Below are 15,011 nucleotides of genomic sequence, written 5' to 3' on the forward strand. Positions count from 1 at the left end.
CTTTGCATTGTTCTAACCGCTCCTTTTATTGCACCGTTTGGCTATAACGTTGTGAATAAAATCAGCATTGCGCAACATCGCGACAGAGTAAAATCGATTACGATTTGACAGAAAATAACACTTTTCAACTGGTTTAAGTGGTGTAATCTAAATCATCGCCATTCTCTAAACAATTGCAAATCAAGCTCTTTGCTTTAGATTTGTTTAAATTAAATGATTTTTTTTAACATCCGATGTGAATAAGGATAGGGTTATCTTTTGAGCAGATTCCCAATACTTGGTCCTAATTTTACGATCTATATATAAAATGATGTCCTAACTATAAACTTTCAACTCAAAGATTCCAAATTAAAGAGAAACATTTCAATTGAGTAAAATTATTACACGCAAAACGAATCATAACTTTAGAATTTAAAACGAAAATTAATTCTGTGAAAGCAAAATATTAAAACAAAAAATCAGCGAAAGTAGTACGTGCCCTATTAAAGCATCAGATGAAAATATAGAAATGTATTATATGGAATAGATTGTGTAGATCGCACCGCATACGTTTTTTTTACCGCATACGTGATTTTTACAGCGCATACGTTCATATGTAAATATATTTCCCTATCCCACAAAGCTAGCGCACCCTGCCATAGCAGTGTACACGAAACCTTCAGCAGTGTGAAATCCTTCGACGCAAAGTACACGCTTGAACGGCGTAACAACGCTTAAATCAGATGTGACGCTGTTTCCGCGAAAATGCTGTTCATTCAAAGAAAAAAAAATGAACTAATACAGAGTGTGAGGTGCGAACTAATCTACGTTTCCAGCACACTTTAATTTTTTCTTTTTCTAGCAGAACTGTTAGCTATAGGCACATAATAGCACAATCAGATTGTTGATCATTTGTTTCACGGGAATCAAAACATCACCAGAGCCCATCCCGTTCATCGTATACGGTTGGTTCTAGGAATATAAAAGCCTGCTACATCCTATGTAGTCAAGCTCACAACAGCACTTAATATGCTGGGAGTAACAATTCTACTGGTCGCGCAGCACGGCGCACATCAAGCTACGGCGCGTAAGTTTAGTAAAACGCATTCGGGTAAAGTTATCAAACGTCCGAAGTTAATTCACTGCTGGTGTTTTTAGAGTTGAATAAATGCACCAGTGGCGACATCTGTCTACCAATAGAGAAATGCCCTCTGTTTGGGTCTAACTCAAGGGCCATGTGGACAGAGGCAACAATGAACCAGTTTAGAGCGCGTGTCTGTGAGAGGGAGCCCACTATCGATGGGTGGACTGTAAGTATTCGTGATTGAAACTGAACATACGAGAAAGTGTAGAATATTTTCCATTCTATTCCAGAAATACAAGGTATGTTGTGAACCACCGGCTCTCAGCGAACCGAGGGACAGTCGTAAACCTGGCTTAGATTTGCTTGACCTCGAAAGTTGTGGAATGAATCGGATGCACAGCAACGAATCTGTGGAAAATAATGGCACTCTTGGGCAGCTTCCATGGATAGCATTACTAAAATCAAGTTCCGGGGAGTATCTCTGTGCCGGAAGCTTAATTAGTAAACGCTACGTGCTGACGACTGCGTTCTGCATAAGAAGCAAGGACCTGTAAGTACCCTATCTCCAACACCAAGGCACACGTGATAGAGTTGATGTAGTGATTCTCTCCATCAGAACTCTAAAAAAAGAAGATAAAACCATTATTTTCTTGTGACGCTCGTTCTAGTGCATTTGTGCAGCTTCGAAAGCAGGATTGTGATGAGAGCGGAGCGTGTACACTGAAACCTCAAGACATCTCCATCGAACGCACCATTGGACACGATAGTTCCAACAAGCCATGGCTGTTTAACAACATCGGCCTGGAACGTTTGGCACGAAACGCATCGTTTAATAGGGGTAAGTAATGGAGTGAGTATGTTTTTTCCCCAAGCTTTTGCCAATACTCTGATACCATATGCCTTTGCCAGATGTACGTCCGATCTGCCTCCCAGTGGGACCCGAATATCAGACGACACATACAAAATATCTCGTTGTTACACGAAAAGAGGATTACGCTTTGTTGGACACCGATGCGATCGCGATCACCGAGGTTCATCTGGTCGGAATCGAACATTGTCAAAGATGGCTACGGAGGACGGTTTATAATTCTCAGATGTGTGCGCTCGAATTGGCTCCAAACGATGAATGTCAAAGACAATTCGGTGCATCACTAACAGCTCAGGCCCGCAATGGACGCCACGTCCTGTACGGGGTACTTTCTTTTGGGATGGACGTTTGCATGCAAAATGAAACCACCGTGTACACCAGAGTGGAAAGCTTCGTTAATTGGATACTGAGCAATATCGAAGAGTGATCGTGTGACGTTGCTCTTGGAACTCTTTATCAAAAATATAAACGGTTTGCCGTTAAAACGATTTAACCGATTTTAAAAATGAAGTATGGTTAACTCTGGGTCCGTTGCGTGCAGTGGGGTACCGTACCAGGTACTGATTCTAAACTCAATGGTTATGTAACTGATATTGAGCCCATGCAGGTGCTACAAATGATACTGAATCAATACTTGTTTCCGAACCGATCACTAACACACACCGATTATGAAATTCAATTACGAACCTATTTCAGTCCTGGAATTGATCATAAACCTACACCGATGACAAAACTCATACTGAATCCACACCGGTTCAGGAACTGATAGTAAATCCAAATTGGTCCTGGAACTGATCATGAACCCATATTGGTCTTGGAACTGATCACGCACCCATACGCATTTTTGGAACTGATGTTAAACCCAAACTAGACTAGGACCTGATACTAAACCTATATCAGTCCAAGGATACTAAGCCCATACCGATTCTAGAACTGCTCTTGAGTACAAACGGGAATAGGAACAGATACTGGATTCAAAGCGAACCGGAACTGTTATTAGATATATTGCGGTTCTAAAACCAATCATGAATCTGTTCCGATTCCGATACCGATACAGCGCCTGTTTCAACGCGACTACCGTTTCTGCTAGTCGACGAGTGCCGGCAGTGCAGCGTAGAAATTAGCGAAGGAATTTAGCATAAATTTTATACTGAAGGTAACTGAGTTAAATGCTCTCTAGACCAAACTGCTGACCTCAAATGCTCGTCTCATTACTTATGGGAAATTAGAAAATCACGAGCGCAGTTTCTCATTAGTCGCCTGTTTTCAATCGTGCACTATTTCAATAATAAATGCAACAATATGACTTGTTTCACTTGCCGTATATCAGTGTGAAATAATTATTGATATTTTTTAGACCATTATGAAATTTGACCATTATCAACCGTATTAAGAATACAGTTAATGCACTTTGACGAAGGCATTAGAATCCTTCAATGAAATGTGTGCTGCAACGATGCTGGTTATTTATTTTCTACGAAAAAACATGCAAGATGTGAAGTACTCTACATTTGCCGCACACTTTCAGTTGTTCTTCTTTTAGCTGAACTGATAGCTATAGGCACACAATAGCGCAATCAGATTGTTCTACATTTATTTCGCGGCAATCAAAACACCACGAGACCCCATCCCGTTCATCGTACACGGTTGCTTCTAGGACTATAAAAGCCAGTGTACCAATGCTCACAATCACTCTGAGAGTTGCAGAAGGCGAAAGAACTCCGCAGGAGCCAAAGCCTCTATAAGCTGTTCAAACAACTGTGAGAGTTGCAGAGGTGAATGAAGCCAATAGGCTCAAAGGTTCAAAATCTAAAATCAATAAAAAGAAACGGTTCAGAGAATGCTGAGAGTAACAATTCTACTGATCGCGCTGCACGGCGCACATCAAGCTACGGCGCGTAAGTTTAGTAGAACGCATTTTTGTTAAGGTACGAAACCTCAGCAGTAAATTAATTGGTGGTTTTTTTTTGCTGGCTTAGATTTGCTTGACCTCGAAGGCTGTGGAATGAACCGGATGCACAACAACGAAACTTTGGGAAATAATGGGACTCTTGGGAAGCTTCCATGGATAGCGTGGATAAAATCGAGTTCTGGGCACCATATCTGTGGCGGCAGTTTGATTAGTAAACGCTACGTGCTGACGGCTGCCCACTGCTTAAGACACAACGATCTGTAAGTACCCCGTCCCCATAACCAAGGTGCACGTGATGGAGTGCACCAAGGAGCAAAATGCTGCAGAAAGATGATTTTTTTCCTTTGTCGCTCCTTCTAGTGCATTTTTTCAGCTACGAAAGAAGGATTGTGATGAGAGCGGCGTGTGTACACTGGCAAAAGAAGACATCCCCATCGAACGCACCATCGGACACGATAGTTACAACAAACCAGTGGCGTCGAACGACATCGCTCTGATACGTTTGTCACGAAACGCGTCGTTTAATAGCGGTAGGCAATCGAGAAAGCATGTTTTTCCAAGCTGGTTCCAATAATCTGTTACCCTATGCCATTGCCAGATGTACGCCCGATCTGTCTCCCAATGGGACCCGAATACCAGACGACGGCATCTAAGTACTTCGTTGCTCCACGAGGACAGGATTACACTTCGTTGAACACTGACACGATCGAAATCACTGAGGTTGATCTGGTCACAGCTGATCAGTGTCAAAACCGTCTATATGAGCTGATACAGATGAAAAGAACGATTCACGAATCTCAAATCTGTGCGCTCCAATCGGGTCGTTTCGATGACTGTAGAAACTCCGGTGGACCACTGACAGCGTTAGACCGCAATGGGCGCCACGTACAGTACCGGGTAGCTTCTTACGGGTTGAACGCTTGCAATCTAGATAATGCACCCGTCGTGTACACCAGGGTGGAAAGCTTCATCGATTGGATACTGAGCAGTCTCGGTATATTATGTCATTATTATATTATGACGAAACATTGAGCCCCTGCTCCTGATTGATCGAATATCAGAATACCTAACATGTAACATATATGTCTGCATTAATAGCAATACAGTGAACACAAATAAACGAAAATGAATAATAATGACTCGAGCTGGTTACCACTCAACGGTTTTAAGCTAAAACGCCACCATTTTACACACCACGGTTTGCACGTTATTGCATTTTGGAAAAATAAATAACAATAATGTACATAATCATAGTAGTGGGGAGCGAATCACAGGGTTGCAAGTAGTTGCAATCGTTTTAATCGCATGCATTTTTCACAGAGCCATAATTTGGAGTTGAAAAAAAAACTAACCTTCGAGATGATACTACTCCTTTTCTTTGTTATGATTTGTTATGAAATGCTGTCGGTAACTGCACATCTGCTGTTCACCCAGCAGTCTAGAGTGGCGCTCACCAAGCACCCAAAATATAGCAATATTTTCATTATTATGTCAATACTATCAAGGATGCATTAAACATAGCAAAGTATCATTTAATGATAGGTTTAACCTTTTGTGAATGCCTTGAAATATTATCAAACAGCCTATCAATGTCTCAAATATAGATAAATAATGGATCAAAGTAATATATATCTCATATTTTGAATTTAAGTTTTTTAGAAATTAGCGATCGGCGGAAGCTATACGCCTGAAGGTATGCAATACGATTTTTATTGAAATAGTTGTTTATTTATTTAGATTTAGATTAAACATACTAAAATTAACTTCAAAAATAGATTTCTAACAAAAAATAAAATCTTTCCTTCTTAAAAATGCACAAAATGGGAAGTAAAAAAAAAACAACTAAATTAAGGCACATTCCATAAACTTAGTTTTGCTCTAGATTTGTAAAATTATGTATGGTTATATTTGCTACAAATGAAGAAAAATTTGATAAGTACAAAAACAAACTTACGAACATAATAGCACGTCTTAAAATGTAAACAAATAGCAAAGAGCAGCAATTAATCTGTAATAAAACAGTTTAAAGCTTTACCACTGCCATCGTAAAACGAAAGGATAAACCTCATCAGTGACAACGTTACAACTCCCCATCTCATTGCATTGCACCCATACACACCCAACAGACCACCGCTGGGGTGGGGAAAATACGCACACAAACACCACTAGCGTGCGTGTTTGTGTGAGCATGCGGAGCTTGCTTTTGTTTATGTCCCCGACACAAGACTCACACGCGCCCATGCATGTAATATCAAAAAAACCCCACGCCGGAAGACCCGGTCGGTTTGCGTACCCTCCGGCAACGAGAAACGAGGGGGCTCGTTTTAGCTGCCGGTTATAAAAGGAGCCGCGCCGGTTGGCGTCGCCTCCATAGCGGCCACCAGTGGCAGGTGAAGCGGATTAAGCAACGTAAACATTTCAAACTACCGTGGCAAACTGTTTGAGCGCTGCCGTTTAAGCGATGCATTCAACCAAGGCCATCCTGACGGCGCTGTTCGTCGCCTGCTGCCACCAAGTCACCGGGCGTAAGTTTATTGGGAGCTTTTGGCTCTGTGAGTGAATCTTGTTTTAATGTAAGTTTCAACCGACAACAGAGTTCAACGAGTGTCCTGGCGATGAAATGTGCATAAGTATAGGCGAGTGTGAGCGATTTCTTCCCCACTACAACCAACCGGCCAAGTGGTCGCCCAGCTTAAGGGACGAGTTTCGAAGGCGGGTCTGTCAGCGGGAAAAAATGAACGGTGTGAATGTGAGTACTGCCGCGTGCGCATTAGTAGCATTGTAAAGGCAACTAATTATCGCAAACACTTTCACGAACGTAGGTCTACAAAGTATGCTGCGAGCCACCCGCGCCAACAACAGAAGGTGAGCGCAAGCGAGGGCTAGAACTGCTCGATCTAGAGAACTGTGGAGCGTACACGGACGATAAGATATCGTTCGGACAGGATGCGAAACTGTTCCAGTTTCCCTGGATGGCACTGCTGAAATCGAAAGCCGGTAGCTTCTTCTGTGGCGGTACGCTGATCAATGAGCGCTACGTACTGACTGCAGCTCACTGTCTCGTGAACAACGATGTGTAAGTGCCGGGAGATTACCTTTTTCAAACCCAAGAGTGATTAAGTTAATTAGGTTACAAAAAAAAATCCCTTCTTACTTCAGGGCATCCGTCCGGCTCGGTGAGTACGATCTGAACAGCACGATCGACTGCAACAAGCACGGTGACTGTGCGCCGGCTCCGCAAGACATCCCGGTGGAGCGTGCCATCAGCCACGAGGACTACAGCGCCCGGTACAAACAGCACGACATTGGCTTGATTCGGCTGGCCCGCCGAGCATCACTGAATGACAGTGAGTACTGTTTTGATGCGATGTCATAAACCACCCAGTACAATCAATCTTACACTGTGTTTCCCACTGTGCACTGTTTTTTTTTTTCTCTCTGCTAGATGTTCTTCCCATCTGCCTACCGGTGACGCCGGCGTTCCTCACCAAGCAGACCATCTTCTTCGTGGTTGGCTGGGGTCAAACACAGAACGCACTGTTCGCAAACAAGCTCCAGTTTACGAAGCTCGACCTGATGGCCAACGACGAGTGTCTGAAGCAGCTACGGCCAAAGGATAGGTTTGTGCGCATCTCCGACAGCCAGCTGTGCGCGATCGGCTCCAATCTGTCCGACAACTGCTCGGGGGATTCGGGCGGACCGCTCAAATCGATCAGCATTCAAAACTCGCGCTACGTCCAGTACGGTGTGGTGTCGTTCGGGTTGCGCACGTGCGGCAAGCAGAGTGCGCCGGGCGTGTACACGCGGGTCGAGCACTATGTCGATTGGATTTTGGAGCAGTTGGAGGATTAACCGTACAGTATTAACAACCCGCCTTAGCTTAAAGTGTCGAAAAAGCATGCGAAATGCTATGCACATACACAAACCCATGCACTGAGTTAATAAAAAAAAACAGCGAAAATATGTAGAATAATGTTAAGCACAGTTTTTAGTGATAAATAAATGCTATTTTAACCCTAACTTGTGGCTTTGATTATTCTTTTGATGTAGCTAAACAGAAGCAATGCCTAATTTATCCTATTTCAAGTTATTTTAAATGCTTTTTTCTTGATTTTCACAATTTACAATACATAAAAAAGCTAAATCATCTAGTTATAACGTTCTCCTTTCTGCTTGGTAACATAAAAACAAATGCCCCCTGCTTCTCGTGGGATTTTATGTCCACGTTCCTGTCATGCTCTTTTTATGGATTGCCAGTGTGTGAGTGTCATTGCGGTTGGACAGCTGGGAATTAAGCAGAGCTGGGATAAACCCAACATTCCTGGAAATAACATACTGAAGCTGAAAATCCACCAAAATGCATGACCCGTAGCCTGCTTCTTCTACGTTTTTTGTGTGTGGTACTAAATGCTTATAAAAAATAAGTTACAAGATATAAATGTTTTTATATGATTAACATAGTTATAAAAATAAAAATATTAAATTGTAGCATAACACAAGAACCTCATCAAAGGTGTTCTCGAAATAAAATAATTCTAATATGTTGGCTCACTACGAGTTTAATATCATTTGAGGATTAAATATGAAGTAGAAAGAAAATCAACAAAATCTTAAGCATACTATATCTTGTATGAACGTGAACACGTCAACACATCAATCACAAAGATGAACTTATTCTTCTATCATCAGACCAGCTCACCGTTGCTTTATTTTGTAGTGATTGAAGCTGATGCTGACCGAATAATACAATTTAATGTGGGGGTTGATTCATAAAACGGTTGTTAACAATTGGAGTGGCAGACCATGTTCCGTTTATGTTTCCTCTGGGAGACAATCACCGTTTTTACATTTTTTTAGTTATCATATATCATTTTTTTGTGATTTTCTCATTTGATGTTCCGGTTTTATCACAAGTTCGGAATCACTACAGTTTGATGTTGGGTATATGGATAGGATTTCCGCTAGATGCTGGGCAATTCATTGATGGATGCGTTATAGTGGATGTTTTAATATTTATTTGATTTCTATTCTATGGTTTGGAAATAAGAAATATAACTATAATATTTGTAGCAACTAAATAATCTTCAAAGGAATTATTATTTTAAATTATTTTTTTAATATAATTTTTTTTTTCGAAAATCATATTGATTATTAAGCATATTGCATATTTTTGCCATATGTCATTATAATACGGGGTCATCTTTTAGAAGAAATAAATAATTGTAAACAGCAATCCCTGGCTAATAGTCATGGCACCCAAGGTGTTAAACCAAAAGTATGCGCAACATGGGAACTCACGCAACATGTTTGTAAAATCCCGCCCAGCTCTAGCTAATCGTCACTAATACAGACTAGTGTTGGCCGTTCCGGTCCGAACCTAGTAAAAAAGTTCCGTTCTTTATGTAGGCCGTTCCGTTCCGATCCTTTATACAAAATCGTTCCGTTCCGTTAATTCCGTTCTTTCCGTTCATTCCGTTCATTCCGTTCATTCCGTTCCGTTCCGTTCATTCCGTTCATTCCGTTCCGTTCATTTCGTTCTTTCCGTTCATTCCGTTCCGTTCAATTCGTTCTTTCCGTTCACTCCGCTCCGTTCCGGTCTTTGCCGCTTCAATATTGTAAGCAAGGTGCTATCGTTCGTGCATTCCGTTCTTTTAAAAAAAAACCGATTTTGTCCGGCTGTGGCTTGCTGCATGCAAGATAACTATTCACTCTTTCTCGCACACACCATGTGTTGCCTGTGCACTCTCACATGCTCACAGGAATATTCATCGCACTGCAATTCGTAACATCTGTTATACTTTTTGTTATAATTTAGCTTGTTTTATACAAATAACAAATAACTATTATAAAATATAAATCTGTACTCATATTGTAGAACGGGTTGGAAGAGATGTATTATAATGTGCAGTCTCGTGATACAATCGTCAACTCGTACCACTCAATAACATCGGCATGGGTTAAAGCCTCGAATGGACCGTGCCCCCATACGCTGGGATTATTATCCTGCTATCCAGTTTGGCTTCTAAGCTCTGGGCCGGTTCTTTTGCACCCCAAGGTTCACGTTCCGTTCTTTTCAAAAATGAACTAGTTTCGTTCCGTTCCTTTTTTTAAGGGAATTCCCAACACTAATAGGGCACTCAGACACACAGCGCGGCAAAACATCTGACATTGATTGCCCAGCGAGTTGAAAACCTCGAGTACAATTGTTGTCGCATCCTTCCACTTAAGCTTCCTCGTAAACATAGTAAACGCCTCTTCAAACAAACCCATTCACTGCCAGTCTACGCCACATTATAAAGCAGGGACCGGTACGGTACGGCTCGCAATTTGCAACCCCAGTTCCTTTCTTCGCAATGTTGTCTCCTTTCCATTCTTAGAGCATTAGTCATACAAAGCATTTCGAAATGCTGAGTACATCAATTTAATTTGGCTCATTGTGCCAAATTGTTGTTGTGGGTTTTTCCTAATGGTAGTTGGAAGGTGTTGAACACAATGGTTCACTAATGGAACTTTATGGCTATTTTATGGCACTTTATGAAAGCGAAATTATTAGTATCACACAATTTGGAAAGATGCATGGAGTTTATTTACTGTCTCCATTAGCTACCTAATCACACTAACCTAGTCTGCTGTTCTAACGAGGGCTGTATTTTTAACATTAAGATAAAGCAGCAGACATTGAATGTAAATTGAAAGGGTATCGAAGAATTTTATTATTTGATATTTAATATTAAAACTAAAAACAAGTTGAAGTATTAAGTGCTATGAATCAAGTAATTGAATCACATCAACAGGTAGGCCTAATTTTTAATCAAATTTAAACATTTTATATAATGTTATCATTATTCCCTCATCTAGAATACTTAGTTTCCCAATATTCGACTTATTTTCCGCTTGAAAATGGTTAGAGAAAATTGTACTGATTTGACATCTGAGCTGTCCAAATTTTAAATTCGCAAAAATGAAGTGTCGCGTAACTCGGGACAAGACTGTAATTATTCAGTAAAATCCAACTACATAACCAGTTACTGCTGTGAAGCAGAACGTTACCGTTAAAGCATGCCGTTCGAACATTTTAAACGGTTCTCCCACACGTGGTTGCTCGGCACGTGATCGCGCATGCACCACTCACCAAAACGAGTGCCGGCACTCAACTGCCCCCGATGCACCAGACGGACGCGGGTAGCACACACCAATACCAACGACCAGCAAACAGCTGATCTCCACACACCCACTCTTAAAACCTGCACCACAGTAGCCGATCGCAAACCAGTCCCGAAGTCCTTCTGAATCGAACGATTACCGTCCAAATAGGAGGGTTGGTGGAGGAAGTTGGCCCAACCAACCCCCCCTCCATCCCCTTCCAAAGAAGGGGAGGGGGATTACAATTCAATGCCAAACAGCGCGATAAACAAACCGCACACAGTCGCGCAGTACGCAGCACGAGGTGCCGCTGCGCTAAATCGATCGACCAGGCAGGCCGTAGCAGGCGCCACCAAGGCAAGTGATTCCAAAAGCAAATAAAGCACGTAGCCATGCTCCATGCTGACCCGGGCGATTCGGAGAAGCGAGTGCCAGCAAGAGAGAGAAAGAGAGAGATAGAGACCAACCCCCAACTCTACAAGGGTGCGAGTCTGTTGCGTACGATCGAGTTTTACGCTCATCTTCTGCTTGCGCCGTGTTCTTTACTCCGTCCGGGTCATCTCGCTTCCTCCTTCGCGAGACGGTGAGCGCATTATCTCGTCACGGGCCTGTGCAGCGCCATAGCGTACACAACGCGCACACACATACAAACACGTCGTCTGGTGCGGTCCGGTCTGGACTTTCCCATCCAGGCGCCCATAATAAACGCGCACACCCGCAGTCAGGCGGCTGCAGTCATCGACGAATCAGACAGTCACGGGCAGTCTGCGCTGACCGATCGATCGCAGCGCACGCGCCGTGTACCTCTTCTTGACTATTCCGACGCGGACATTCCAATGTTCGTACGAACGGGCGCAAGGTAAAACCCCACGTTTACAAAACCCCCCAAGCGAACGACCAGTGCAGTGTGTCCCCAGGTGTGTGTGTGTGTGTGAAAGAGAGACCCTCAGAGGGGGAAGTTAAAACCCCTAAAAACCAGGCATAGCATACCAAAAAAAACACAAAAATGCCGTACGGGGCATTAGCCTCGGTGCGGAAGGTACCGTTCCGGTTGCTGTTGCCGCTGTGCCTGCTGCTGTGCATGTGCGGAGGGGCTCTGGCCGAACCGACCGCCCAGAACACGAGCGGGCTGTCGAAGGCCGTCAGTGAACAGTTGGTCGGCGCGATCAACGATCTGGCACGGACGCTCGGGGTAATGGCCGGCCGGGGCGGCAGCAGCAACAACAGCAGCAAGACGGAGCTGTTCTCCCCCGTCAGCATCGGCAGCATGATGCTGCTGCTGTTGCGTGCCGCGAACCGGGACACGCGCAACGAGCTGCTCGGTGTGCTGCGGCTGGAGCAGTACCGCAAGCCCGGCAGTGGCAACATACCGAAAAACTATGCCCGCCTGCTGAAGGAGTTTACGCGCGATATCGGCGGGAAGGGCATACTGAAGCAGCTGCCCGGGTGGCACGCGGGCGGCAACTGCTACCCACCGTCGGAGGGGCTCGAGGACGAGGAGTACGATGATGATCAGTGAGTGCTGGAGGGTGTGTAGTGGAAGCTATGATTCTTATGATTTGACTCTGTGCGTTCTTTCGCCCCGCTGTAGATACCTTGAGGAGCCGATCGAACCGAACGTGGTGCAGCTTGCCAATGGGATGTTCCTGCAGCAAGGTCTGATCAACAGCAGCAACTTTGTGCGGCTTGCCCGCGACCTATATCAAGCCCAGATCGAGCAGGTTAACTTTAAGGAGCGCCCGGATCTGGCCCGCAACACCATCAACCGCTGGGTGAACGAAAGTACCCGGGGCCGTATCGGGGAGATCCTGTTGGACGATCCGGACCCAGGCACGCAGATGATCGTGGCCAATGCGCTCTACTTCCGCGGAACCTGGGAAACGTTCTTCAACGAGCCACAGTTTACGCGCCCGCAGCCGTTCTTCCCCGATGGGGAGGATCAACCGTCGATCCTCGTGCCGACCATGTTCGCCAGCGGTTGCTTCCCGTACTACTCGTCGCCCGAGCTGCAGGCACGCATTATGGCCTTTCCGTACCGCAACCGGACCACCTCGATGTACATCGTCCTGCCGAACGACTCGAACCGGGCCCGGTTGCGGCAGCTGCAGGCGAGCCTCTCCTCGGCCGAGCTCGATCGGCTGATCGGGCAGATGAAGATGCACAAAGCGATCGCACAGTTTCCCCGGATGCATGCGAGCAACACGTACGACCTGAAGGCGGCACTGCAGCAGCTCGGCGTGCGCAAGCTGTTCGACAGGACGTCCAATAACTTGAAGATAGTGAGCGGGAAGAGCAATGCTAATGGGGCTGAGGCGAGAGCGAAGGTGAAGCTGTACGTCAGTGAGATGGTGCACAAGATCGATCTGGAGATAAACGAGCGTGGTACGGAGGGAGGCGCTGTGACGATCACGGCAATGGAACGATCCCTGCCGCCGGTTAATTTCCGTGTCAGAGGACCGTTTCTGATTGCGATACGGCACGATCCGACGAAGATGCTACTGTTTTACGGGGCAGTATTCGATCCGTCGTAAACGGGCGAGTTTTTACTGCGATTCAATACTCCGAAATGCTTTCTTGCCTTTTCTGGTAGAAGAAATCCCCAGTTTTTTGTTGGGATCATTAGGATCAGCTCGACGTGGAGTTGTGATTGTGGGAAACAGTGTCTATAGTATGATAAGTATAACAATATAGGTAATGTTAAGCGCTATTAATAGACTGTGCACTCTACGCAACGATGCTCCATCATAGTCCAAACAAGCTAGATGAATATCCGGGAAATAGAATGATACTTTATTTTTAACAGTGGCTTTAAACGCTTGAGCTGTTAGGGCTGCTCGGTCTGTACTCTACCAGATGATGCCTTCGCCTTAGCGAGAACTGGAATGAGAAACAGGAATTTTCGGATGGGATTTTCCACTCGCGCGCTCACCGTTCACCTCGATTAGCACAGCCACCTGCCGCACTATCAAGGCCACCGTCAGTTGTCACCTCACTGTCCGCGAACGTAACGCCTCAAAGGGTGGACGATTCTAACGCTAGGCGGCAGTTCTTAGACATAAAACAACACACACACAGACACACACAAACACGTGTCACCTAATCCGTGCACAGGCGTGTCACTTCCAAGTATCGTACGTCGTCGAGGATTAATTATTCAAATTGTACTGCAACCCGGTCCGCCATCGCGTCACAATTTGAACAGGTTTCAGGTCACGTTGTACACCATCTGACGTATCTTCTTTCCACACAACACGCAAAAGGTTTGATATTGGTGTTGGTCTTGGTATGGTATGCCACTTTGCATAACTTTATCCTACGTCTTTGGGCGATTAGCTGATTGATTAACCGATCGACGGAAAGGTTTCGATCGGAACTCGCTAGAACTTTCTCTAATTCATAGGTTTGATTAAGGTTTGTATTTATATTGATGATAAGAAACTAGTTGTAAGATATATAAAAGGATATATAATGAGTTTTTCTCCAGAGAAACCTGAAGTCTGTAGCAATAGATGGGAGATGACTGGGGATCGCAATTTGTTCCGGTAACAAATTAAATTTGTTCCGGTTCCTGAATTGAAATCAGTTCTTGAATTGAAACAAAATGTTTCAGAAGGGAAATCAGTCCAAGTATGTCGATAACAGTGGATAGTTTACAAGGAAATATTGATTCTTTGCGGCTATCAATATTCTTATCAGGATGTCGAAACCGACTCCGACATCCAAGGCGATTCTGATTTCGGAGTCAATTCCGATTCCGGAGCTAATTCCGGATCCGATTCCAATTCTGAGGCCGATTCCGGAAACCGATTCTGAGCCTACTATCCGGAATCGAATACAGAAAATTTTGGAGCTAACCGGAATCGTTTCCGATGAAAACTTCATTTTTCCCATCACTAGTTTCAATCACTAAGAAGTCGTTAAACGGGTTATTGGATCTTTGAACAAATTACGAAGAAGATTCTTTATTTACATAAAAAAATGAAGTGCGTCTTTATTCGCTCGCTACCATATTGGCATAAGGAAAC

The 15,011-nt window shown here is 44.2% G+C and overlaps 4 protein-coding genes across 4 annotated transcripts; all 4 read left to right on the forward strand.

The window, feature by feature from the left end:
* Positions 1–729: 729 nt before the first annotated feature.
* On the forward strand, positions 730–2,423 carry LOC121596855 (phenoloxidase-activating factor 3-like). Its single transcript, XM_041922181.1, has 6 exons — positions 730–791; positions 845–1,066; positions 1,138–1,289; positions 1,354–1,613; positions 1,732–1,901; positions 1,973–2,423. Exons 2-6 carry the CDS (start codon positions 1,009–1,011, stop codon positions 2,356–2,358), a joined length of 1,026 nt encoding a protein of 341 aa, XP_041778115.1. The 5' UTR covers positions 730–791; positions 845–1,008; the 3' UTR covers positions 2,359–2,423.
* Positions 2,424–4,329: 1,906 nt separating this feature from the next.
* Positions 4,330–4,952, forward strand: LOC121595613 (melanization protease 1-like). Its single transcript, XM_041919698.1, has 3 exons — positions 4,330–4,373; positions 4,442–4,837; positions 4,942–4,952. Exons 2-3 carry the CDS (start codon positions 4,465–4,467, stop codon positions 4,950–4,952), a joined length of 384 nt encoding a protein of 127 aa, XP_041775632.1. The 5' UTR covers positions 4,330–4,373; positions 4,442–4,464.
* A 1,271-nt stretch (positions 4,953–6,223) lies between these two features.
* Positions 6,224–7,843, forward strand: LOC121596854 (CLIP domain-containing serine protease 2-like). The gene is made up of 5 exons (XM_041922180.1): positions 6,224–6,368; positions 6,438–6,592; positions 6,666–6,919; positions 7,003–7,190; positions 7,289–7,843. The coding sequence occupies exons 1-5, from the start codon at positions 6,305–6,307 to the stop codon at positions 7,693–7,695; spliced, it is 1,068 nt and encodes a 355-aa protein (XP_041778114.1). The 5' UTR covers positions 6,224–6,304; the 3' UTR covers positions 7,696–7,843.
* A 3,458-nt stretch (positions 7,844–11,301) lies between these two features.
* Positions 11,302–13,791, forward strand: LOC121596851 (serine protease inhibitor 28Dc-like). The gene is made up of 2 exons (XM_041922174.1): positions 11,302–12,501; positions 12,578–13,791. Exons 1-2 carry the CDS (start codon positions 11,993–11,995, stop codon positions 13,515–13,517), a joined length of 1,449 nt encoding a protein of 482 aa, XP_041778108.1. The 5' UTR covers positions 11,302–11,992; the 3' UTR covers positions 13,518–13,791.
* The last annotated feature ends 1,220 nt before the right edge of the window (positions 13,792–15,011 follow it).

The sequence above is a fragment of the Anopheles merus genome, chromosome 3R (genome assembly GCF_017562075.2).
Source record: "Anopheles merus strain MAF chromosome 3R, AmerM5.1, whole genome shotgun sequence".
In the NCBI taxonomy this organism is placed as follows: domain Eukaryota; kingdom Metazoa; phylum Arthropoda; class Insecta; order Diptera; family Culicidae; genus Anopheles; species Anopheles merus.